Raw genomic sequence first — 25,039 nt, 5'->3', positions numbered from 1 at the left:
TTTTAGCAACACTTAAGATGTGACAAACTCAAATGTGTTTGTCAAAGCTGATTCAGGAGTGAACTGCAAGCCTGAAAGTCTTGGAAATGTATATTTCAACATGAAAGTTAACTTGCTTTTCCTGCTGCACAGCTTTCCTATGTTCCTCCATAGCATGTCTGAGCTTGGCTTCCCCCTCGCTGACTCTTTCATTCCCACAGTCTCGCAGCACTGTGGTCTGCTTAAAAGCTTTTAAAAGATATAAATAAAAGTACCTAGAAACATGACCGACCAGTATGGAACATGATCTGTCTTTGATGCTTTTTGAACATCAAAAAAGATAAACCTGTAATTTAAGAAAAAGCTGGAAAGTTGCAGTGCCCTGCAGTGAATAGATTTCTGTGTTCTGGTGAAAACCAGGCCTGTTGTAACATTTCAGAGCGGGCTCCGTCTGTCGCACCATTGTTTGTCACATTCCAGCTTTGTTGTTGAAGCTGAACAATATACTGCTGACTTTGTGCTGTACATATAGCGGGCATTCATGCTTGTAGACACATTGATTTTTTTTTTTTTTTTTTTTTTTTTTTTTTTCACATTTCTGGCCATGTGGGTCAGAGTTTGGTTTACATTTCTCCATGTGCCACATCCCTTTTGTCAAATACCAGCTACGGAACCTGCTGCACTTCCTGTGATGCCTTATATGTTTCACAATTATCAGTTTATGTTCAAATCCAAACAGAACACCTGCAACAATAAATTGTAACAACTAGTTTATTTACTCTTTTGATGTCACCTGAGGCATCATCATGGGGCTTAATACATTCTGTCATATTGCACTACTCCCAACAATAAAGCACAATAGAAGAAATCCTCGGAAAGTGTCTGCAGCATGCAGGTATGACACATCGAAAAAGCCATTCATTTCCAGGTGAACAACACTAGTTCACAGAGTGGAACTGCCAGTGGCAGGGGAGAGGCCAGAGAGAGAGAAGTGAGCTCTGGGTTATGAGCTGGTCTTTCATTAACAGATTTTTACAGCTCTCAAGGCTTCAGGTGTCTTTGCTAAGAGCGAGTAAGATGGAGACTTGATTTAGATGTGAGGAAAGGTGGGACATATTTCTTCCGTCTGACCAGTCTGTCCAGTTTTTTCTTATCTTGCAGCAACAGACAGCTGGTTTTCTTCAGAACAGCTTTTGGATTTGGTCACTGTTCTTCGGAAGCTCAGAGAGGGTTGCTGCTTTATAATCTGCTGATAAACGACAACACACCTCTCCGCCTGATTCGGTTTCATCATAGTTGTTGCTGGTGATTGAGAGCGACTCCCCCTCTGAGAGATTTTTTACAGAGACTGTCGAGGATTCGTGTTTGCAGGGAAGGATGAGCAGTTTTCTGTATTTTATCCTGCCAGCGCTGGGAGGATACACTCTCACTTCGCTGTACCTGCTGAAGAACCCACACATTCTCCACAGGAAGAAACGCACAGCTTTCTACTGCACGCACATTTCACACAGAGGAGGTAAGAGGCAGGAAGGTTCATGATCAAACTGAGTCAGAACATGATTATAACGCGTGCATTGCAAACAGCTGCAGTTTTCACCTTGTCATAATTAGTTGGTTTTTTTTGTTTCACTTTCACATATTTTAAAAGTGCATTTATTCCAGCAGTTGCAGAATTTTTTTATATGTGGTGTCTCTGATGTTTGCACAAATTATTGATGTGGACATTAGGGTAAAAACTGAACTTATTAATGAAGAAGTTTTTCAAAAATGCCACAATGTCCATATTAAAAACAATACAAACATCAGTTAATGTGTTCCATTCTAGTCCTAATATATCTGAATGTATTGGGGACATTTTAGATAATCTAGTATTTTTTTTTTTTTTTTGCCAGATGTTGATGATGCTGTGTGAATGTTAAATTATACAAAATCGTGTTTGCTGTTTTGTCCTTAACAGCAGTTGCTCAACTCTGCAACGAAAGGTGAACAGATTTGACTGAAGTTTGTTGAAATGTAGCAGCTATTGTCCTGTAGTCCTACGTCTTTATCAACCCTGACTCCTGTGTTTGTTTTTCAGGATGCGGAGAGAGAATAGAAAGCACCATGGAGGCATTCACATAGTGAGTACTGAACTGAAGATGCTCTCAGAACAGCTGTGGACAAAGATTGCATTCAGCTATTTCTAGAGGACAGATTTTGTAGAGTAATGGAGTCAGCTTTCAGAAACCTAAATACCCACCCTCAGCATATAGAGAAATGATTATCAGAGATTATGTTGAGTTTTATCTTTCTAAAACTAAACGAAAGAAATTCTAAAAGAGTACAACACACTTTGTAGTCAGGTATTTTGAAGTCTGATTTATGTTTTACGCCACATTCAAAGTGAATAACGTGACATTCATTCAATTCGATGCAGAAAAATTGACTCATGCTTTCATCACAGACTAGACTGTTTGTCAGCAGACAAAAAGAAAGAACAAGGAACACATCCCTCCAGTCCTGGCAGCACTACACTGGCTCTCCATCTCGTATAAAATTGATTTTTAAAGTCTTTCTACTTGTATATAAAACTCTTACTGGCTCCCTGATTCACTGCTGCCTCGTGTCACCGAGATTCTCTTTTGCCAACTTTCAAGCAGCACAAAACCACAATGAAAATCCAGGAAGTTTTATCAGTTATGGTACCAAGTTGTGGAATAATTTACCTGAAGCAGGTTGCATTTAAATACACCGATAAGGCAAAACATTATGACCACCTGCCTGATGTTGTATTGGTCTCCTTTATGCTGCTAAAACTTCTGAGTGTGGCATGAACACAGGACCTCTGGGGATGTCCTGTGGCAACAGGATGGTGGCAGTGAATTCTGTGGGTCCTGTGGGTTGTAGGGTGGAACCTACCTTGATCATGATTATCCTGACACATCCCACAGATGCTCGGTAAGATTTGGATCTGATGAGTGTGGATCCCGGGTGAACACTTTAGCTCTGTCGTGTTCCTCGGGTCACTCCAGAGCAGTTGTTGCAGTGTGTCAGGGTGCAATGTCCCGCTGAGGGTGGCAACTGGCATCGAGGACTGCTGTTGCCATGGAGGATTGAGGGTTTTCTTGAGCTCCAATGTTTAAATGAGCGGTACATGTCAAACATCCACATGAATGTCAGGACTCAAGGTTTCATAGCAGAATGTTGCATTATAACAAGATGTTTGATGTTATTCATTTCACATGTCAGTGGTCATTATTCTATAGCTGATGGATGCATTTCAAACTACAGTATACACTATTGTATTGTATATTGCATTGCATCTTTATGACAAACAAATCAATGCACCTGCAAGTATAGACATATTAGTGAAAGTTAAAGTAAGTGACTAGCAAGAAAACTGAAACCCTTGAGCATCAGAGAGTGGCTGTTCAAGCTAGAGTTTAGATAAATATTTGAGTGAGCATGGCGTCATGTTAATATATTGCAATAATATATGCTATCAGCATATTTAAAAAACAATAAATACGAAAGCTTTTCTTTCAAAGATGAGGACATTTCTAAGTGACCCCAAACTTTTGCGTAGTAATATAGTAATTTTTTCTTTACCTGCTTGTTTTGTGTATTCCATTTTTGTAGTTTTTATTTTGTATTTTACTTTATTATTTTGGTCTATTGATATTTGGTATAAATCAAAATTACAAACTTATTGTCTTATAAAGGAAAGATACAGTGTGGAACCTTATGTGAAGTATAATTTATGATAAACACAGAGATCCCTATGTGCACAGTTACACTGAAGAACATTACCATCCGCTTTAGAGACTGGGAGGTTTAATGGAGACTTGTTTGTTTGCTGTGAAATTTAGGTGAAGCTGAGAATGAGGTTTATTTTACGTTTTACTGTTCTGTATTCGAAGATATCAGGCAGGAACCTTTCAGTAAGATGTCCTCTGTTTAAACTGATTTGTTTTGGTGGGATGACCATGAAAAACTTGAGTTGTATTTTAGAAAGGCAGAATTTCTTTGCCAGGCCTGGGGAAAATAGCAGCATATTCAATTTGAGAAACGAGCAGCAGAATAATGTGTGTTTTGGATGTTTTGATGCAATGCTGGTGTAACCATGTCTCGTAAACCCATGAAGGTTGGGTACGAAAGTACAAAAATCAATCATATTAATGTATTCACAAACATAACAGACAGAAAAAGTATTTGTAGACTTTTCACAAAGAAATAATTTTTTTTCTATGATTTTATCTTTACTTTTACCAGTGTTCAGGTAGATACTGAGAAATTGACCAACCTCATAATACATCATCATGAATATGAAAAATTTGTTTAAGAATCTACTTTGTTAGAATGTTTAACATCTCATTTGGTGCCTCAAAATGAAGATCCTGGAATCAATTTTGTCTATTCTGCTGCTCATTATTGCTGCCTTAAAACACTGAATCATAAACTGTGCAAAATAGATTTATGTTTCAAAAGAAAAACAGCAAATCTTTTTATCTTTCACTATTTGTTGTACAGCATTTTAAGAAATTACTCACTAAGCTCTCTTAATTCACATGTACAAAACAAAAGCGTGCATCCTCCTTTATTCTATCTTCACTGTGTGTCATCAGTGCCGTGGAACAGGGAACAGAGATGCTGGAGCTGGACTGTCACCTGACAAACGACGGACACGTGGTCGTCTCACATGATGAGAATTTGCGAAGGCAGACTGGCCACGACGTCACTGTCTCCTCCCTCAACCTACAGGTAGGATCCTGCAGGACTACTGCTGAGGACAAAGGTCGAGGATGAGCTTTGAAGCCTCCATTTTAATTGCAACATGCAGAACAGTTGCATGAAATTCCGAATATTCCCTTTAAAATATTTTGTTCCTTACACTACCTTTTGAAAGTTTGGGGTCACTTAGAAATGTCCTTATTTTTGAAAGTAAAGCAATTTTCTTTCAATGAAGATCACATTAAATGAATGAGAAATGAAATCTAGACATTATTAATGTGGTAAATGACTATTCTAGCTGGAAACGGCTGATTTTTAAAAGAATATCTACATAGAGGTACAGAGGAACATTTCCAGCAACCATCACTCCTGTGTTCTAATGCTACATTATGTTAGCTAATGGTGTTGAAAGGCTAATAGATGATTAGAAAACCTTTGTGCAGTTATGTTAGCACATGAATAAATGTGTGAGTTTTCATTGAAAACATGAAATTGTCTGGGTGAGCCCAAACTTTTGAACGGTAGTGCATGTAAGTGTATGTAAAATTACTAGAGATTGTATCTTGGAGCCGGATTTTTATATTTGCTGAATCATTTTTCTGAAAAAACCTGGAACTGTAGTGTAGAAAATCCTTTACTTCTGTTGATTATGTCACATTTCAATCGTATGTTTGATCATTCATAATTTCATTTATGATTTCTATATTATTCATGCATTTTACTCATCAGCATTACTATTAAAAGTACTAATAGTCTGCTCGGTTGTGATCTTAAATTCTAAAGAATTTTAATTTTAACTCAATCTTCAAGCTGGACGAAAACAAGCTGTAATTTCCCAAAAGTCTTCTTCCTTTTCCTCCATTCCGGCTGACCTTGACTTGAACTTTATTTTGGCCCAGTTGTGGTTGTTTTTGTGACTTATTACATTTAAGTGGTCTTTTGCTATAAATCCAAGTCAGCCATAATATGAACAGCCACCTAAGTTTCTTCACTGAAGAGAGACGTGTTTAGCTGTTTTACATTTACAATAATCTCCAAATGTTGTCGTGCTGTTTGCTTTCATCTCAGCTTTTCCGAAGAAACAGCCCTACTTTCTGAATGTGACAGAAGCTGTGACAGATTAGCACTATCTACTCCCAGATGCACGTAAATTCTTTTCACGATTATCATTGAAACTTTTTATATCTCTTCTGCTTCTTTCAGGATTTGCCTTTGTACAAGGAGCGACTGGAGGTGACATTTTATTCAGGCAAGTTCCTCCTCTCACTTTTTTTTAATTCTCAGACATTAACAATAAGCCTCTGAATGTGAAAACAGGTCTGTAGGTGTGTGTGTGTGTGTGTGTGTGTGTTTATGCATGTGTGTGTGTTTTCCACCCCTCCCATCCTCCAGGCCGATTCAGCAGCGGTGCAGACAGGAGGTTTGCGCTGCTGGAGGACGTGTTCAGGAAGTTCCCTGAGATTCCTGTCAGCATTGAGGTCAAAGAGAACAACCACCAGCTGATAGAAAAGGTGCAGAACACAGTAAAACAAGCAGACAAACAACAACAAAAAACAACTCCTACCTGAAAAAAATCCTTAAAATATGAATGAAGAATGTAGATTTTTATATATTTAGATGTCAGCTGAAATCCTATGTGGAAAAATGAAGATGATGCGTCCTTTAATATGTATTAAGGTGGATAAACTGTAAATAATTTACATACTTCAGAGTTAAAGTGCTTTTTTACTCTTATACTCAAACTTACGTTCACTTTCACCTTCATATCTCATCATTTCTGCAATGCTTTTGCATTTTGTCGCTCAACTCACTTGTTTTTCTGCAGATATCTGACCTGGTTAAATGCTACAACAGGGAGGAGATCACTGTGTGGGCTTCTGTGAAATCCTCGGTCATGGAGGAATGCCGCAGGACGGTAAATAAACCAGCTGGGGGAGACAAAGTCAACTGTACAGCATTATGCGCCACCATACTGCTCATTCACAACAGATAACACACTTTTCCTCCAATTTTTTGATCCAAATATGTGAGATTTAGCTGTATGCCTTTTAGAAATTCCTTTTCTTTTTCAGCATCACATTTACAAAAACTGTCTCTGCTTCCTCGTAGAATGACTCCATGCCATACAGCTTCACTATGAGCCGAGGCCTGGTGCTTCTGCTTCTCTATTACAGCGGCCTGCTGCCCTTTGTGCCGCTGGGAGAGAGTTTGCTGCAGTTTTACCTGATACGCATCTTCAACAGGTCAGACTGCAGGAGTGTGTGTCGCTGCATGTTGAGAGAATGATTGTTTTTATGCACGTCTCATTCCACAATAAGGTATTTCTTGTTAAAAACCAGATACAGATTGCAGTATCTCTGCTCAGGCTATGACACTATGTTCTATTCCTTACAGAGTTTTAACATATTCAGTTGTGATCTCTGTGGCTGTAATTCATCCTCTGCTCATCCATCTGCATTCATTTTTATATTTAACCTGAGATAACTGTATTAAAGTACGCATTTCTGTTTATTTCTTCATCTCTGTGTGCTGAAGGACATTTATTCCTGAGCAGCCGATCCTGAGAAACAAAGTAGTCGCGTATTTGTTGGACAAGTAAGTTGAAAGTTGAAAAACTTTCTTACAGCTGATTTGTTTTGCTTTTTGAAATTTACAAAGCAATATGTAAGATGTATTCCCAGAATACCTTCCTGGAAACATTTTTGCTCAATTACATGGCCTAAATCAGAGCTGATCTATACAGATTTATAACATTTTAAGATGCAGTGAGGCAGTTTATATACAACAAACCTCAAATTCAACACCTCAGACGCAACAAATACTGAATCATTGCAGAAGTTTGTGTAAAAAATATGTTTTCATTGTTTTTGTATGCTGTAATTGCAGAGTAACTATGAGGAAGAGTCTTTTTAAACACCTCGCAGCTCGTGGAATTCAGGTACGTAATCATCGTCACAAGTGTTTATGTCACTGTTCAAAGAAAATTCATCGCTTCGATACTATAAGTGTTTCTTACAGATTGCATCAGAAAAGACTGACATGCACAGGTGATGATGTAGGGTTGCATCAGCAGTTGCTTTCAGCTGTATGAGTGTATTGTGCAAGAGCTGCAGTTAGGATGGCACCTGGTTAACTTTTATTTTGTTAAACTATAGCTTCTGATTAAATTTCTGCCATAAATGTCATATTTCCCAAAAATGTTTTATTAACGCTACAGATTTTAAAGTGCTGTCATCTATTAGTCAACATTGCACCACCAATATATCAATAAACATCTTACATTTATATCTGTAGTTGCGATGCTAGGTATAACGTACCATCGCAAAAAAATAGAAGTATGACATTCCTTCATGATGTGCTTCTTTTGACCACCAGTGTAAAGTACAAACCTAAAAGAGAGAATTGATCAAGTTCAGTACAGAAATGAATAGAAAAGAATTGTGAACCATTAAAAGATGAGGTAATAATTGGAAGAATAATTCAAATGTTGATTTGTGCAAAACAGACGCCCTGTCTGTTTGAGCTTTAATGTCCGTCTCTGGAGATTTAACACCTAAAAACTCATCATGTATCCAAATTACATGTTTAGAAGTTTTTCCATGAAAATGATCCACTAAAATTCCCTTTAAAGCCTTAAAATGGCTGCAGTGCAACCCCATATATCCACACCAGTCTATTTGCTGCAGCTGGAGCACACCAGCTCACCTATGACTCTGCTCTAACACTAAAAAACTACTCTGTGCTACAGAACGTCAGGTTATAACACTGGCGTACATGTTTGAGCTGGAAGCCGAATCTGGAGCCGAACAATGACACAGAAATCCCCACCCCGCAGACTGACAGGATTAGTTCCTTTTGAGGCAGTAATTGGAAGAATAATACAAATGTTGATTTGTGCAAAACAGATGTCCTGTCTGTTTGAGTTTTAAAGTTTCTTTCTAGGGATTTAACATAAAAAAACTCATCTTGTGATTCAAAATTACACGTTTTCTATGAAAATTGTCTACTAAAATTCCCATAAAAGTCTTAAAATGGCTGGAATGCAACTCTTCGTAATTACTTCCTGTATGTATGATATCCTTACCTCTTTCACTATCCACATCAATCCATTTGCTGCAGCTGAAGCACATCAGCTCTTCTTTAACACTGCTCAAACACTATAAAACTACTCTGTGCTACAGACTGATTCAGTTGTGCATGTTTGAACTGGAAACCAAATGTAGAGCAGAATAATGACACATAAATCCCCACCCTGCAAACTGACAGGATTAGTTCCTCTTGTTTGTTAAGTATAAAAACCTGGAAGTCTGAATCCATATGGACATGTAACACAGTACAAAAAAACTACTTTTTTTTTAACCAGGCTTGGGGTTTTTGTTTTGAAGAGAGCCCTTAAATTGTTTACCTGTTCATGTTTTAACTGTGTGGACAAAACGGAGACCTCGTTACTGAGCTCTGCTGAGACATTGTTGGACTGAACCTCCACTCCATCATGTTTAGGTCCTGCACTTGAAGATGCAGTTGGTGATTAGTGGAAGGAAAACCTCAAATCATCCTAATTCATTGATAAACACTTTAAAACTAGAATCTCTGATGTTTTAATCCTCATTGCTGCTTAGCCGGTCTCCACATCATCAACTTCATTCAATCCCCAAACATTATGATTTAACTCAAAAAACAGCTCAGCTATGACAAACAGTTGGGCTCACACAACCGCTGCAAGCGTCCTGAATGCATCACCTCCATCCTGATGTGAGTAATCTCTGCTGTGATGAGATCAGCCCCATTCTCAGGCCATGAGCGGTCACCGAATAGTCAGAGCATGTTAAACAGATGAAGTTATACGCCGACCATCGCCTTGTCAGCTGCTGCAACACTGACGAATAGACGATATAAATAGAAGTGTTTTCCCAGAACTGCTCCACATTCCAGGAGAACGTAGCCAAGTTTCAGTGTTAGAGCCAGGAATGACAGAGAACCTTGAAATGCTTGTTTCCCATGATTGAGCAATATGTCTTCAATTGGTGGAAAATCATCTATCCGTCATTATGACGTCTGTGTATTTGATGATGGAAACATAACGCTAACAGAGTGAACTGTTGTTTCTCCACTAGGAAGGAATCCATAATAAAGTACTTGGCAATGTCGTAAATAATCCACTGCACTGTGGCTATAAAAAGGATTCATCCCCTTGGAAATTTTCCAGTTCTTTTCAAAATTTAATTATGATCAATTTAATTTTGTTGTTTTGACAAGAATTGACAATAAAGACTATTTCATGCCAAAGTGAAAACAGATTTTTACAAAGTAGAAACAAAGTTACAAAAAATGGTTTAAGGAAAGTGGGAGCCCAAACTTCAATCCAATTAAAGAATTTATGTCTGGACTTGAAAAAGGCTGTTCACTCACAATCCCTATCAAAGGGCTAATTGATGATTAGAAAACTCTTGTTCAATTATGTTAGCGCACAAATGAAAGTGTGAGTTTTCATGAAAAACATGAAATTGTTTGGGTGACCCCAAACTTTTGAATGGTATTGTATAGCTTAGAATAAGTGCAGTATAATGTATATGTTACATATGCAGAACATCAAAATCCTACTTCCATGGTACTGATAGCGTATATTATTGCAATATATTAATATGACACCTTGCTATTATTTGTGTAAACTTCAGCTTGATGCTCTGATGCTCAAGGGTTTCAGTTTTTTTTGGATAGTCCCTTATTTTAACTTTCACTAATATGTCTATATTTGCAGGTGCATTTATTTGTTTGCAATAAAGATGAAGACATAAAGGCAGCATTCGAACTGGGAGCCACAGGGGTGATGAGTGACTATCCAAGTCTTCTGTCGAGCTACCTCAGCAGAAACAGAATGCAGGACTGAACCCGAACATACCAGCACATGACAGCGAGAAATGGCAGTGTATAAAAACGAAGCCACAACTGCTCAAGAGACAAAAATACAAGAATCATGAGGTCCATTTCCTCAACCGTGACAAGATCAGTATCGGTAGGGACAAAAGTATGACTTCACCTCCTCACTGTTGATAGAACGACTTGTTTGTGGTGCTGTTAGATTACTTCTACAGCCTCCACCCACAAGCTATCAAAAACAGGTCTGTATTTAAATAACACTCATGGAGCTCTGTCAGCAGCAACTCATGGGAGTGAATATTTAACCAGCCTTATCATGGTCACCCACGATAAGAGAGCGAATGTGACTTTGTTTTGACTGTTTCCAATGTTATTTTCTGCCATTATTTGACTGGTTTAAGTAAGTGCTGGACTTTAAAAAAAATCAACGATCTGGGACAAACCACTTGGATTATTGCCTTAATATTGTTTTTTGGCTGTAAAATGGAAATAAAAGTGAAGAAAATGTGCATTAAATGGCACTATTTACACACCCATGTATACGTGCAGTGTTATCTAATCAGGGTTGTGCATCTGTTTTTAATCCATTTCTTTCACCTGAAGACCGAAGGCTTGCATGTGCAGTAAACCTGAGCTGTGCCCTGGTTTCTCCCAGGCAGCAACGGTCAGAGTCCGGCTGTGAAAATAATTGTCTGTTGGTGAAACAATGGCTGCATTTTTGTGGCCAGGTTGGCGGCGTCCTGGAGTGTGACAAGTGAGTTAATGGAATACCGTATAAGTGGATCTGTGTTAACTGAGGTCTTTAGAACAGTTGAGGTGCAAAGAGCAAAGTGTTTGAATAAGTGACCCAGTAAACAAAACAAGAGGATGTCATTAGCTTTATTTCTTTGAATCTAGGGGGTTTACATTCCTACAGAGCACACACTGTGAGTGAACACTGTAAAATGGAGTTTGTAGGCAAAAGAAAATCTGACAGTATAAATGAAAGGCTTTTACACAGGGCTGAGATAGTTAGTTGATTAATAAATTGCCCCAAATATGATGAATTTTGGTCACTAAGTAATTATTTTGAGCCAAACGTCAGAGGTTTCACATTATCACACACAAATATTAGATGTTTGTCTCAATTCTTACTGGAATGTTACACCTTTGGGTTTTAGATTGTTGGTTAGACAAACTGAGAATTTGTGATGAAGATTTTTCAATGTATCGTAGATTTCCTATGATTAATGACTTACTTCTCATATGACAAATATAAAAAGATTAAACTGTTACATTTTTTTGTGACTTGGGTTATCAGTCTAGACATACTAAGACTTCAGTGTGGTAATCTGCAACTATGTTGATCATCTGAGTTAAAAAATAAATAAAAAAATTTGATTCCAGTTTCTTGCATTTCAACATTTATTGGTTTCTTTACTGGTTTCTTTACTGCTCTTTGACAGTAAACTAAAGATGTTGGGGTTGATCAAAACAAGGCATTTGAGGACATCATCTGATCGCCATTTTTCACCACTTTCTGACATTTTGTGGACAAACAGCTAGATTAGATCAGCTTTAACTTTATTACCATTATATATGTTTCAGTACAGGTAACAAAATGCAGTTTGACATCTAACCAACGGTGCAATAAGCAGCAAGTTCAAGATTTTCAAGATGTACAAAGATATACAGGTGAATGAGACTTGATATAATATTACCCTGACATATGAATGGTTTGTTAGACATAATGTACAGAATATTGAGATGCTATGCACACATTTACAGACTGTGATGTACAGTTGGAGGTGCAATGAACGTACTATACCAATAGACATAGTATAGGGATATATATGAATGGATATACACTACTGGTCAGAAGTTTAGGGTCACCCAGACAAGTTCATGTTTTCCAGGAGAACTCACACTTTTATTCATGAGCTAACATATTTGTCCAAAGGTTTTCTAATCAATGAGTCTTTCAACACCATTAGCTAACACAGTGTACTGCTAGAACACAGGAGTGATGGTTGCTGGAAATGTTCCTCTGTACCCCTATGGAGATATTCCATTAAAAATGAGCCGTTTCCAGCTACAATAGTCATTTACCACATTCACAATATCTAGACTGTATTTCTGATTAATTTAAGGTTATCTTCACTGAAAAAAAAAGCTTTTCTTTCAAGAAAAGGACATTTCTAAGTGACCCCAAACGTTTGAATGGTAGTGTAGACATAATATACAGATTATTGGGAGGCTATATACATGCCATACAGCTACAAGGAACGTGCTGTACTAGTAGACATAAGATATGGATATAAGGATGTATATGAATGATATAGAATAGTAGATATAATACAAAGATATATATGAATGATATAAACTAATCTATTAATTGAGATAAATCAGATTAATCAACAATGAAAATAATGGTTAGTTGCAGCCCTAGCGGTAACAATAAATACAGATCGGTGCTGTGGAACACAAGTGGCTTTCCTTTTTTAGTTTAACCTTTGCCCTACCGGTCAGGAAATCCGGGACAAAAGACACAAACAGGTTTAGTACATCTGATAACAGCAACACAAAACTGTAAAGCTTTATCCTGACATAATCTGATCTAAGTGTTGCAGCACATTAGGTGTGTACCTGATCAGATGCTGCCCACAATAAATGTCAGGGATTACAACCAATTTAGCATTTTAGTCACATGGATTTACCAGTGGGTGGTTAATGATCAAACTCTCATGACACACTTAAACAAAAATGTAACCACCTGAGCCAAAATGATCAGATGTGAATGACTAACGCTTAAGTCTGAGAAAGAAAACCCAACTCTGGTTTAATAACTCATAATTTATTCTTTAGATCCACCACTTTTAACTATGTTTATCATAATCAACCACTTTACTTCTCTCATATTAACATTTCCCCTGTTTTTTTAATTGCACCTTTTGCGCACACAATATCATAAACATTTAACTACTTGCTGCCACTGTGCAGCATAAGAAACAGAAACTAAATTTAAACCTCCTGAGCCAAAATGATAAGATGCCTGACTTAGTAATCCATAACTCTGAGTAGTCTGATTAGTACTACTCAGTACCAATCAGTAGTCTAGCTTACTATCTCACAACAGCCCCAAATCAATGGAAGTAATCATTGGTAACAGGCCTACTTTGTAAACTTAAATGATTTTATTAATCCCCAGAGGGAAAGTAAATAGTTAGAGCAGCATGGATATTTAATAGAGGAATAAACAAAAAAAAACAACACAGAATATTATCATATAGTGGAGGTAAGATAAAATAAAAATGTATAAAATGTAACATGCAAAAAAAATAATCAACAGACTATACAAGAGTGATACAGAAATGTGCAAATGAGAATGCGCTTGGAAGTGCAAATGACAAGTTAGTGCAGAGGAGTTTACGGATGTAATGAATGATGTTTAGAATGTAAAGTGGTTTCATCAAACAAACAATATTTAAACAGCTAAATGAATCTATAAAATGTGAATTGATGTGGGAATCGTTTCCAGAATTTATTCAGGGGTTGGTGTTCTGCTGAGGGAATCCTGTTTTTAAATCATGCAACACACACACAACCTCAAGTCAGACATGCAAAGTAATGAAGAAACCACAACAACTGCCTCCCCATGCTTCTTGCACAGAGATAACAAAGATTTACTCAATCTAAATATTTGGTATAAGCCAAAATCACAAGCTTATTGTCTTTTAAAGGATAGATAGTGTGGAACCTTATTTGAAGTATAATTTAAGCAAAACACAGAATTCTCTGTGGAACCTTTTTCATGGCAGGATTTCAATAGAAAAAATCTTAGTATTTTAGCATTATTTGTACTAGTTTTCAGGTGGACACTGAGATATTCTCCAGCCTCATATTACATTATAAATGCAGCAGAACAATGTGTGTTTTTGATGTACTACTACAATGTGCACTGGTGTCTTGTAAGCCCATAAGGGTGTGTGCATGACACGAAAATAAAGAAATCAATCAGTCAATCTAGTCACAGAACAAGTAATTCTTGTTCTTGCTCTGTCAGTCACTGTTTGCACTTTTATCCCAAACTCACAGCAGGAAACGATAACCCACTAACAGCATTTATGAAACTGGACCAACAGCAATCAACTGATATGCCATAAAAGGCTCCTGTGAAGTCGCCTCTGATTGGTTGACCCACATTCTAGACGTCACGAGGCGCCTCTGATTGGTCACTCGTCGTTTGTTTTGCACTCCTCAGACTTCCTCTTCTGCGTGTTTTTATAAACAAACCACATTTTTCTCCCGCCGGGGCCGCAGCAGCTCTCTGCCTATCAGCCTGCCAGCATTGTCGGATTCCAGCTCCCGTTTCAACCGAGGCCGTGGAAGAACTTGGAGAGCTGGTTCAAAGAAATTAAAAATAAACAAACAAGCGCGGGTAAACCCTCTGCTCTGCAACAAACCGGAGGGCTGCGTGTGTTGTTTTTTTTTTTGTTCGGACTGTCTGCGCGTGGTGGTCCGTTACACCGAGCTGACCTGCGGCGTCTCACCCGCTTTCATCGAGTGTTTTTCGGCTGTCAGCCCCATCGATCCTGCCGTGCAGACCGTGAGCAGCTTCGGCATTATCAGGTGAGCGGACAGACGCCGGAAAAATATCCTGCAATGCGCATCTACGCTGCTGTTGTGTGTTTACAGTGCGGAGCTAGCATGCTGAGCTAACACAAGCTAGGTCAGAACCAAATCGTGTTGATGCTTCGGGCCGCTTTTGGGCTCATGTGTGATTATAAAAGCGACTGACAGACGGTCACCAGTGCTGGATGGTTCACAAACTGCGCAGCACACGTTGCCAGGGCTTGAATTCGGGTTAACTGATTGCATCTGTGCAGGCTGTTATAAACCAGGAAGCAACTGTGCCCAAACCTGTATGCCAGCATTAGTCTCAACTAATAATACGTGCCCTGTTTAATATTCTGCACAGTGGCATAACGACATTACATAATTGTGATATTTTGTTCACAAAGTGTACCATTCAGCTTTTGTGTGTTTTTTTTTTAAATGAGCTATGAGCTTGCCCCATTTCTTCCAGGAAAATAGAAAACAAATAAAATATTGACATGAGCAAAGTAATCATGTTAATTTAAATTGTGAGTTAGTAAACGAGAGTTAGTAGGTCAGGTGGTTTAGTTTTTGTTTTTGTGTTTCATGAGGATTTTATCATTAACCAGCAGCTGATTAATGATAACATGTGGCTAAAACACTTACTTGATAATAAGCCCTGGCATTTATTGTGGGCATCATATGATCAGGTAACCACCTTATTTCCTGCAATAGTTGGGCCAAATTTTGTCAGGTTAAAGCTTTTAGAGTGTTGTTTCTCTGCTATCGGATGTCTTAAAAGCTGCTGGACAACCTGTTTGTGTCTTTTGTCCTGGATTTCCTAATCACTCTGATAGTAAACCCTGACATTTATTTTGTGCATCATCTCATAGTTAACTACATCATTTCCTGCAACAGCTGGGTCATATTAGCTGCTGGACAACCTGTTTATGTCTTTTGTTCTGGATTTGATAAGTAAAAGTTGTGTAGATTTGAATAGGAAAGCAACAAGGGCTTATATGTGTTTATGGTTAACGCCCACAGCTGCAACTGAACATTAGTTTTTAATGTTAGTGTCAAATATTTCCTGTCCATTGTTTGCACATTGTTTTGTTCGGTTTACTGTTGTTGAGGTGCAGAGAAACATGTAAATTTTCAGAGAATTTCTTTTTTTTTTCACTTAGAAATGATTCAAACGATATAATAGGTGGTCATAACGATGCAGAATAGTTCAATAGTCGACACCTAATGGATTAATTGCTGAAGCTGTATTAACCACATGGAAGCCTTAGTCCAGTATGACTAGATCACGAATCCATATACATATATATATATATATATATATATATATATTGAATACCGTCTTGTCTCCTCCTACCATCATCCTCCTCAGACATGGTGAAGCTGACAAAGGCCAAGACGTTCCAGGCCTACCTGGACTCCTGCCACCGTCGGTACAGCTGTGTGCACTGCCGCGCCCATCTGGCCAACCATGATGATCTGATCTCCAAGGTTAGTATGCCGCCCGCCTTTCTTCGTAATATTTAGGTGTCCCTTCATGTTAAAAACTAGGAAACACTTGAATATACACATTTTAAAGAATATTATTACAACCTTGGGTTTGTGATGCACATGGAAAGTGGGCATTTACAGCATTCCTTCCCCGATTTCACTTTTCCTTCTTTGTCTTCCAGTCTTTCCAAGGCAGCCAGGGCCGAGCCTACCTCTTCAACTCCGTGTGAGTATTTTACTTTGAAGTCCTGCCACATTTTTCACATTAAGTACACAAAAGTGGCTAATCTTACTTTAGGTTCAGCTCCTGTCTTTATCTTTATAATCTCAGTGCAGACAAGTGAAAAGTGAAATCCGTTAGTCTCACGGCTGATTTTATATTCATCACAGCTTTATAAACTCTTTTTCTTAACTGTTCCTATTGTTGGGATATCTAGGGTCTTTATTTTCACAGGACTGTGCCTCTGAAACAGTTTAGCTCTCTGTGAAAACCAATTCCCAATATCAAATATGTTTACGCAGACCACATTGTGAACAGATAATTTGATTTGCTCTGGAGTGAACCCTGATGTTGGGTGAGTTCCCGTTGGTCACGGCACTCCTGGGTTAGTGGGTCAGGAATGCACACTGAGATGTGAGCCAATTAAATAACTTTAATCCAACTTCAGCAGATACTCAGTTTAAGCCTTGATGTATTCAGTGAGTCTTTCCTTTAATTTACTTTTTCATCCCCATTTAAGGGGGACGAAACGGTAAACAGCCCTTCTGTACTGTTAGGGGCAGGAGCGTCAAACATGCGGCCCGTCAGAGGGTCCAATCTGGCCTGTGCAAATTACAAAGACGACATTAACTGCAAATTATGAATTTGTAAAACTATAAATATAAGTTTATTTCTAGACCATGACAAGTTGTTTTGATCATAAAATAAATTACTATATTGCTCTTTGTTCTTATTTTGTGTTGTTTGTATTGTTTGGTTTTTTTGTCTGACTTTTCTTGTTTGTCTCATGTTTTTGTCATTTTGTATTTCCTTTTTGTCATGCTTTGGTTTTTTTTTTTGTCTGACTTTTGTCATTTTGTGTTTTGCTTTATTCATTGTTTTGCCTATCATTTTTGTCATTTTGTGGTTTTTTTTTGTCTTGCTTACCTTGTTTATCTATTTTTTTGTCATTTTGTTTGTCACGTGTCATTTTTTGTCTCGTTTGTGTCTTTTGTCCATTTTTTGTCACTTTGTAACTTTTTTGTCAGATTTTTTGTTTTTGTTTTTTGTCGTTTGTCTAATTTTTTGTTGTTTTGTGTATCATTTTTGTCATTTGGTGTCTCATTTTTGTAATAAATTGTCTTGGTTTTGTTGTTTTTTGTCTGACTTTTGATCATAAAGTAAAATCCTATATAATTCAGTTCCAGTTACCTATGACTGAATGTTTTGTGCCTTTGTAGATATTCTTTGATCTGTAAGTTATAATGTCTAAATGATAAACTGAGGCATAATATTGTTTAAATTTCACTTATTTTTCCTCAGAAATTTCAGGTTGTTCATAGTGTTTTGTAGAAAGATAATTTTTAGTAAATATGAATTTTTTTTTGGCACCAAAACAAAGGGAAAACATTTGGAGTAATTATTTATAGGTTATCATGCTGGTCCGGCCCACTTGAGATCAAATTGGGCTGAATGTGGCTCCCGAACTAAAATGAGTTTGACACTCCTGGTTTAGGATCACAGTAGTACAAGCTAAGCAGAATAGTTTTATTGTTATCATGCTTTTGTTTGATGACACTGAATTTGTTTCAGGGTGAACGTCGGCTGTGGACCTGCAGAGGAGAGGCTGCTGCTCACAGGACTTCACGCCGTGGCCGACATCTACTGTGAAAACTGCCACACCACACTGGGCTGGAAATATGTAAGTTTGTGCAACAATGAATAGATGCTGTTTATTTTTTTTAATCAGTTTTAAAAGCGTGAATGTTCCCATTTGTTCCTTCACTGCAATGAAGACGATGACCAGAGGTCTTGTAATAGAGATGGCTTTGCTCGATTCTTTTTTTGTTTTTTTCTACTTCTCGGACGTTTACTTCATGCTGTCCATCAGCATCAGAAAAAGCCCAAGATGACCAGTTACAGTTCAAGTAGTCGTCTCTGTAGCTCTGATGTTACATGCTTAGTGATTGTGCTCCAAATCTGCACTCTGCTTGCTCAACACCAAACTTTAAATACAGCTTTACGCACTTTATGATGTTGTTGCAAGATGGCATATTTATTTTTTAATTTAAGGAATTAGAGTAGTAACAAACAATAGTTTTCAGTGCCACTTTAACACATTAACTATGGTACCCTGTTTTTATGAAAAATGCAAGTTATTATTTAGCTTTAAAAAAAAACTGTCAACATTGAAGTTTAAAGGCCACCTCAAGAATTCAGTTTTCATTTAGTTAAATAAATGAGCAAAAGGCGCATTCATTGTCAGCATAGTTTTACGAAAAGGACAGAAATGTAGGACGAACATGAACTTTTTTGGCTTTTTTGGCTGCATGTAAGACCAGTCAGATATTTCTTTCACTTGATTCCCAAAGGAATCAAACCAGCTATCCATTCAGAATTCCAGTTAGGAAAATTGGGATATCATGCTTGGAAAATGGGGATGCTGTTCCAAACACTGTGAGGTTGGAATGGATCCGCTTAAACTGTGGAAAAGGACACAACTCGTGGGGCGCAAAAGAGATATATTCTGTATACATGCAGAAAAAAAAAGCCTCAAATGTGTGCAGCAAAAGTTGTAATCCAAAAAGTACAATCATGTTTCACACACCCAAATCTATCAGAATATTCCTTGTATTTAGCTTTCAGTATCAAAATTAGTACATTGATGCACTGATGTTTCAGCTGATTCAGTGTGTCATTTTCATGGGTAAAACTGAAAGACTAAAATGAATATTCTGATTGATTTGAAATAGAACTGTCCAGGGTGTCCCCTGCCTTCGCCCAAGTCAGCTGGGATAGGCTCCAGCACCCCCCGCGACCCTAGGGAGGATAAAGCGGTGTATAGAGAATGGATGGATGGATGGATGGATTTGAAATAGTGAAGCCTTTTTACGTTTGTCTTGTCTCTAAGCTACACTTTTGTCTTCTCTGAACAATCCTTTGCATCCTCCCCCTGCAGGAACAAGCCTTTGAACTGAGTCAGAAGTACAAGGAGGGGAAGTACATCATCGAGCTGTCCCACATGATAAAGGACAACGGTTGGGACTGAGAGGGAAATCTTCGTCTTTCTTCATGACTTTTTCAAAAGTTGCATCCCCTTAACTTAAAAGGGTTCCAGTGTAGCTTTCTTCATCCCGCGTTCGAGCCATCGCTGTGCCACACTTTATCACTTCATAAAGCTTCGCCAAGAATAGCATGTGATGCCTTATCTTTATGTGTTCTTCATGTTTTTCCAGCGAGCACAACAACACATTTGCTGATATTGCTATCCCAATTGCTAGTTGTGCCGGGACATGGACGGAATGAGTGCAGGGTTTGTATGTGGAAGCCTGAGAGATGTAGTCGCACAGGCACCAGTGCGTGTTGGATTTTTCAAGTGTATTGGTGATCAAACCTTTGATCACGGAACAGCCTCGCCATGTGACAGCGAGGTCAGCGCAAGTCAAATAATTTGATCGTCTTGCACATGGGATGCAGATATGTGGGTTTTCCCTTCGAGTTTAAGGTGCACATTTAGATTTATCCGGCCCAAACTAAGTATTTAGGCCTGTTTAACCCATCGATCATTTTTTTAAGTGATGTAAGGGTATGGGAATGCTTTTTGCATTGTGAGGGCTTGTTTTTTTGTTGTTGTTTTGTTTTTTAAATCTGTGAAATTCATGTTTTTATGATAAGATCAGTAACATTTGTTTATATTTTTCCAAAGGCAATCAGGATGTGGAATTAGTAATGCAAAAATCACACCTGCAACACTTCTTAAATCTGAAGTATGAGTGTCTTCTGCATGCAGATAAACGTGTGTGTGCGTGCGTGCGTGCGTGCGTGCGTGCGTGCGTGCGTGCGTGCGTGCGTGCGTGCGTGCGTGCGTGCGTGCGTGTAGTGTTTGCTGAGATGTCTAAAGCTGGACAGTGTTGAGAAGCATTAGTCTGGAGTTGGTTCACGTCTAGAGTTTCCACTGCACAGTTGGGATGTTTTCACCTCTACTTAATGCTGATGAGATCTATCCTCTCTATGTGTATTTCCCTAACACCGAGCTGTTCTCACAGATACATTCGCTAGTTCGTGTTAGAGCCAAGTGTGATTAGGGTAATGTAGCATATTTATGGTGATTTTTTTAATGTCTGCTTCTTTCATTAAAGTGTTTTTATTTTAACCTGATCTTTCATTAAAATAGTGTGCCAGTAATGTTTGTGTTCCAGTTTTCTTTTGTTTGTGGTTTAATGTTGTATATTTGAATGTGAAATCTTGCTTCTGGTCCCTCATAACACACTCATACTCCTAAGTTAAATACACTACTGTTTAAAAGTTTATCGTCACCCAGGCAATTTCATGTTTTCCATTAAAATTCACACTTTTATTTATGCTCTAACATGATTGCACAAAGGCTGGAAATGTTCCTCTGTACCCCCATGTTGATATTCCATTAAAAATCTACCATTTCCAGCTAGAATAGACATTTACCACATTAAGAATTTTGACTATTTCTGATTAATGTTATCTTCATTGAAAAAAACTGCTTTTCTTTCAAAAAGCAAGAACTTTTTAAGTGACTCCAAACTTTTGAACGGTGGTGTACATAGGGTATGTTATTAATGCACTGAAAAGTGAAAATGAAGGCCTCTTTGTTTCTAGTAATGTACAGATTAGTGTGCAACTTGCTGTGAGGACACTGTTCGACTTGACATCACTTCCTGTTCAGCTTCATACTCTGCTACATGTGTCTAGACTGTATTTCTGATTAATGCTCTTTAAAAACAAGTTTTCTTGCAAAAATAAGGACACTTCTAAGTGACCCCAAACTTGAACGGTAGTGTAACTGTTAAGAAAGTTTCTCTTTTAAGCACAGAGACAACATGAAAGTCGAGGGCATAGTGTCAGAATTAGAAGAAACTACTAGGAAATATGCAGGATGTCAGTCCTAATTTAAGGAGGAGAAAGTTTCTCCTCTGTGTTTTTTAAGTTTAACAATAGAAGAAGGAATTTGTTGGCTTACTGACAAGTCAGAACAGTTTAACAACATCAGAGATGATGGTTTGCAGTCGTCTACATGGACACTGGAAAAATACAATCTGCACTGCTGATATCTCAACAAAACCAAAAATAACACTTAAACGTTGTTAGGACCTTCTAGTGACATTTAGGAGGACTCCCAGTGGTGAGATAAGCCCTTCTAATCACACAGGCCCTGATCACATCTCTGTGTGAAGAGGTGATAAACTTTTGCATGGATTCCAGACTTCCAACATAATTTTAACTTCCTTTTTAGTCAGTACTTGTTGATGCATGTGACATAGCAGTGTGGAAACTAGCTAAAGGTCACAGTTTCTGTTACGCAGGTTAGTAGAGCACTTGTTCTCATGAAGGAGAAAATGAAGCTGTGACTGGTCTGCAAAACATCCAGCAGAAGATGCTGTGAGTTCTGCTTGATTCTAGTTATATTAACATGTTTGTATACAATTCTGTGCATAAGGTTAAAGGCACCTTTCCTTCGCATCCAGCACATAATAACATCTGATCAGATTCAGTCCACGGCATGAGTCCAGACAGAGTCATAAAGAACTGCTTTGAGTAACAATTAGCCCTACAACAGATGGTGTGGCCCCCATAGAGCTCTGATCTCTGGGATTACATGAAGAGACAGAAGACGCTGAGGAAGCATAAATCCAGACAGGAACTGTAGAAAGGTCACCAAGATGCTTGAACTAACCTCTAACCTCTGTAAAAGCTGCATGTGAATGTTGGAGAAGTGGTTGAAAATGCACACGGTTGTGAGAAGAAGTAAAGCTTTCTGTTCCCCCACTGGATCAGAATGAGTGCTACAGAAAGTCTAGAATCATGTAAATGTTTGAATTGCTGTGTAGAGAAAGGTTTAATGCCACTATGAGGAGGGGATATCAAATATTGACCAAATTTAGCTTTTTTTTTCTGTTTACTGCTCTTTGTATGAAGTCATTTCAAGTATCAAAGCATTAAATATTACAACTTTAGAGAATATTACTCCCAGTTGGTTCTAATAGGCTACCACAACCCATACAAACAATGATGATGTGTTCAAAATCTACGTTTTTGTTGCAAAATTTAAATTAGGCACCTGAATCCTGAAGGTATTTTTATGGAATATCTTTTGTATTGACCAGATTTGCAACTGCAAGGCAAGGCAAGGCAAAGCAAGTTTATTTGTATAGCGCAATTCATACACAAGGGAATTCAATGTGCTTTACAAGGCAAAGAAATACATTCAGCACAACTTTAAAATCAATTATAAAAATGATTCTAAGGTAACAATTAAGATCATACATTAAAATCACAGAAGTGCATTAAAAGTAGACATTCATACATTAAAATCATAGAAATAAAACAATTATTTAAGCAATGAAAGTGCATTAAAAGTCAAGAAAATAAATGGAGCATCTAAGAGAAAGATGCAGCAAACAATCTGGTTTTCCGGGTTCAGCAGTCATGAAATACGTCCTACAGCGCCCTCCATAATTATTGGCACCCCTGGATAAGATCTGTTCTTTAGCTTCTAATAAATTCTTTTTTTTTCTAAATAATATAGGACCACAATGAAAATAAGAGGAAAACCCAACCTTTAATTCAAGTGCATTTATTCAATGGGGAAAAAATCACACATTAAAAAAAATTCTTCTCTATCAAATCATGTGTGCCACAGTTATTTTAGTACTTTGTACAACCTCCTTTTACCAACAAAACAGCACCTAATCTTCTCCTATAATATATTTTTCAACTATTTTCAGTGTGAGAGTATGCTTCTGCAATAAAAGTTGAATTTATTTTAAAACTTTCAACACATCTTAACCAGGGGTGCCAATAATTATGGAGGGCACTGTAAGTAGTGAAACCAAATCAAAATGGAAATTTCATATGAGTCATGAGTGATTGGACTCATGCATCTAAGTCTTCCATAAGTGGAGTAAAAATGACTCGTATAAGAATCGATGTGCTATTTTTATCATTTTGTTTAAGAAGAATAATTTGTATTATTCTTTGTATTATATTTTTGTCCACACAAGAATGAGTTCATGTTTCAAATGGGTTTATTTTTCACTTTATGCTAGATTCTGAACATTTTGATAATTGAAAAAGAAGAATATTACTCAGAACAGCAATAGAAAAATGTCAACATTCATTTTGTTGAAATTTTTTCACTCTTTTTCTCTAACTGTTGCTGCCTTCTATCCCTCCAAATTTGTGCACTGCGTCACCTCTTGTATGGTATTATCAGTGATAGAGAGATTAGGATAGTAATACAAATATTACAATTTCTTTGAAAGTGTAAAAGCTAACCTAAAATTTTAAATGGAATGATATCAAAAACCTGTTTTTTGAGGAATAGCTGGAATATGAAATGAGAGAAACTCTTCATTACAAAGATATCACAAGAAAACGACCTCACCGAGTCATTTTTGACCCACTTGTGTATCTAAAGGTTAAAGACTTAAAAACTTTAATCTGTGCACACAAATTTATATAATCATATAAATTTGGAAGCGCAGCATACATTTTTCACCAAATGTCTGGAAAGAAACAAAACAAAAAACGTTTTAGGAACATGAGGATATAGTGACTTGCCCTAGGACGCTTCAGAACGGTAATGGTAAGAAAAGACAGGAATGGTCAGAAAATTTTCTCGGCATAGTTGGCACAGTTTGGTCTTAACTGATGCCAAATGTTTGTCCTGTGCATGAATTTGATGATCTGGCACAAAGTTTACTGATCAATCTCTCATTGTAAAATAGCAGAACAAATCTTAAGGGCAACTAATGCAACAAAATTTGGAGATTCAATAATTTTTGTGGGTTTTCACACTCAAACTTACTTACATAAAAGCATATTTTAAAAGAAGTGAACTGGATTTTAGAGGGGTTGGATTACTAATAGTGAATTTTGTTTGGGATGCTGTGGGGTAAAATATACTTGTTATGAAATGAAATAGCGTTTTTAAAAATTGAGAGAATGTTAAAAATGAAATCTATGAACAAAATCTGCACAGAAGCAGGAAAAATGTTCTGCAGTAAATTATGAGGCGAACTGTCCCTTTAGCTGAGATCAGTAACACCCATTTTCATTAGTGTCACCTTGACAAAGGCAGCTCCAAGGATGCGACTCCAGCTTGTTCAAAGAAGGTTGTGTTAGTTTGTTTGACTCCTGGAGGGGATCTAGTGC

The 25,039-nt window shown here is 37.6% G+C and overlaps 2 protein-coding genes and 1 long non-coding RNA gene across 3 annotated transcripts in view; 2 read left to right on the top strand and 1 right to left on the bottom strand.

The window, feature by feature from the left end:
* Positions 1 to 25,039, bottom strand: part of LOC127531599 (uncharacterized) — a 184,302-nt gene that overhangs the window by 147,906 nt on the left and 11,357 nt on the right. The window lies entirely within an intron of this gene.
* gdpd3a (glycerophosphodiester phosphodiesterase domain containing 3a) lies at positions 896 to 11,951 on the top strand. The gene is made up of 10 exons (XM_022221771.2): positions 896 to 1,495; positions 2,057 to 2,099; positions 4,584 to 4,719; positions 5,893 to 5,938; positions 6,082 to 6,200; positions 6,515 to 6,604; positions 6,799 to 6,932; positions 7,225 to 7,284; positions 7,576 to 7,627; positions 10,448 to 11,951. Exons 1-10 carry the CDS (start codon positions 1,357 to 1,359, stop codon positions 10,574 to 10,576), a joined length of 948 nt encoding a protein of 315 aa, XP_022077463.1. The 5' UTR covers positions 896 to 1,356; the 3' UTR covers positions 10,577 to 11,951.
* Positions 14,798 to 21,037, top strand: ypel3 (yippee-like 3). Its single transcript, XM_022221769.2, has 5 exons — positions 14,798 to 15,174; positions 16,535 to 16,653; positions 16,836 to 16,879; positions 18,446 to 18,554; positions 19,812 to 21,037. The coding sequence occupies exons 2-5, from the start codon at positions 16,537 to 16,539 to the stop codon at positions 19,899 to 19,901; spliced, it is 360 nt and encodes a 119-aa protein (XP_022077461.1). The 5' UTR covers positions 14,798 to 15,174; positions 16,535 to 16,536; the 3' UTR covers positions 19,902 to 21,037.

This window comes from Acanthochromis polyacanthus, chromosome 21 (assembly GCF_021347895.1).
Source record: "Acanthochromis polyacanthus isolate Apoly-LR-REF ecotype Palm Island chromosome 21, KAUST_Apoly_ChrSc, whole genome shotgun sequence".
In the NCBI taxonomy this organism is placed as follows: Eukaryota; Metazoa; Chordata; class Actinopteri; family Pomacentridae; genus Acanthochromis; species Acanthochromis polyacanthus.
Note: the sequence above shows the minus strand (reverse complement) of the source record. Positions and strands in the feature narration are given on the sequence as shown.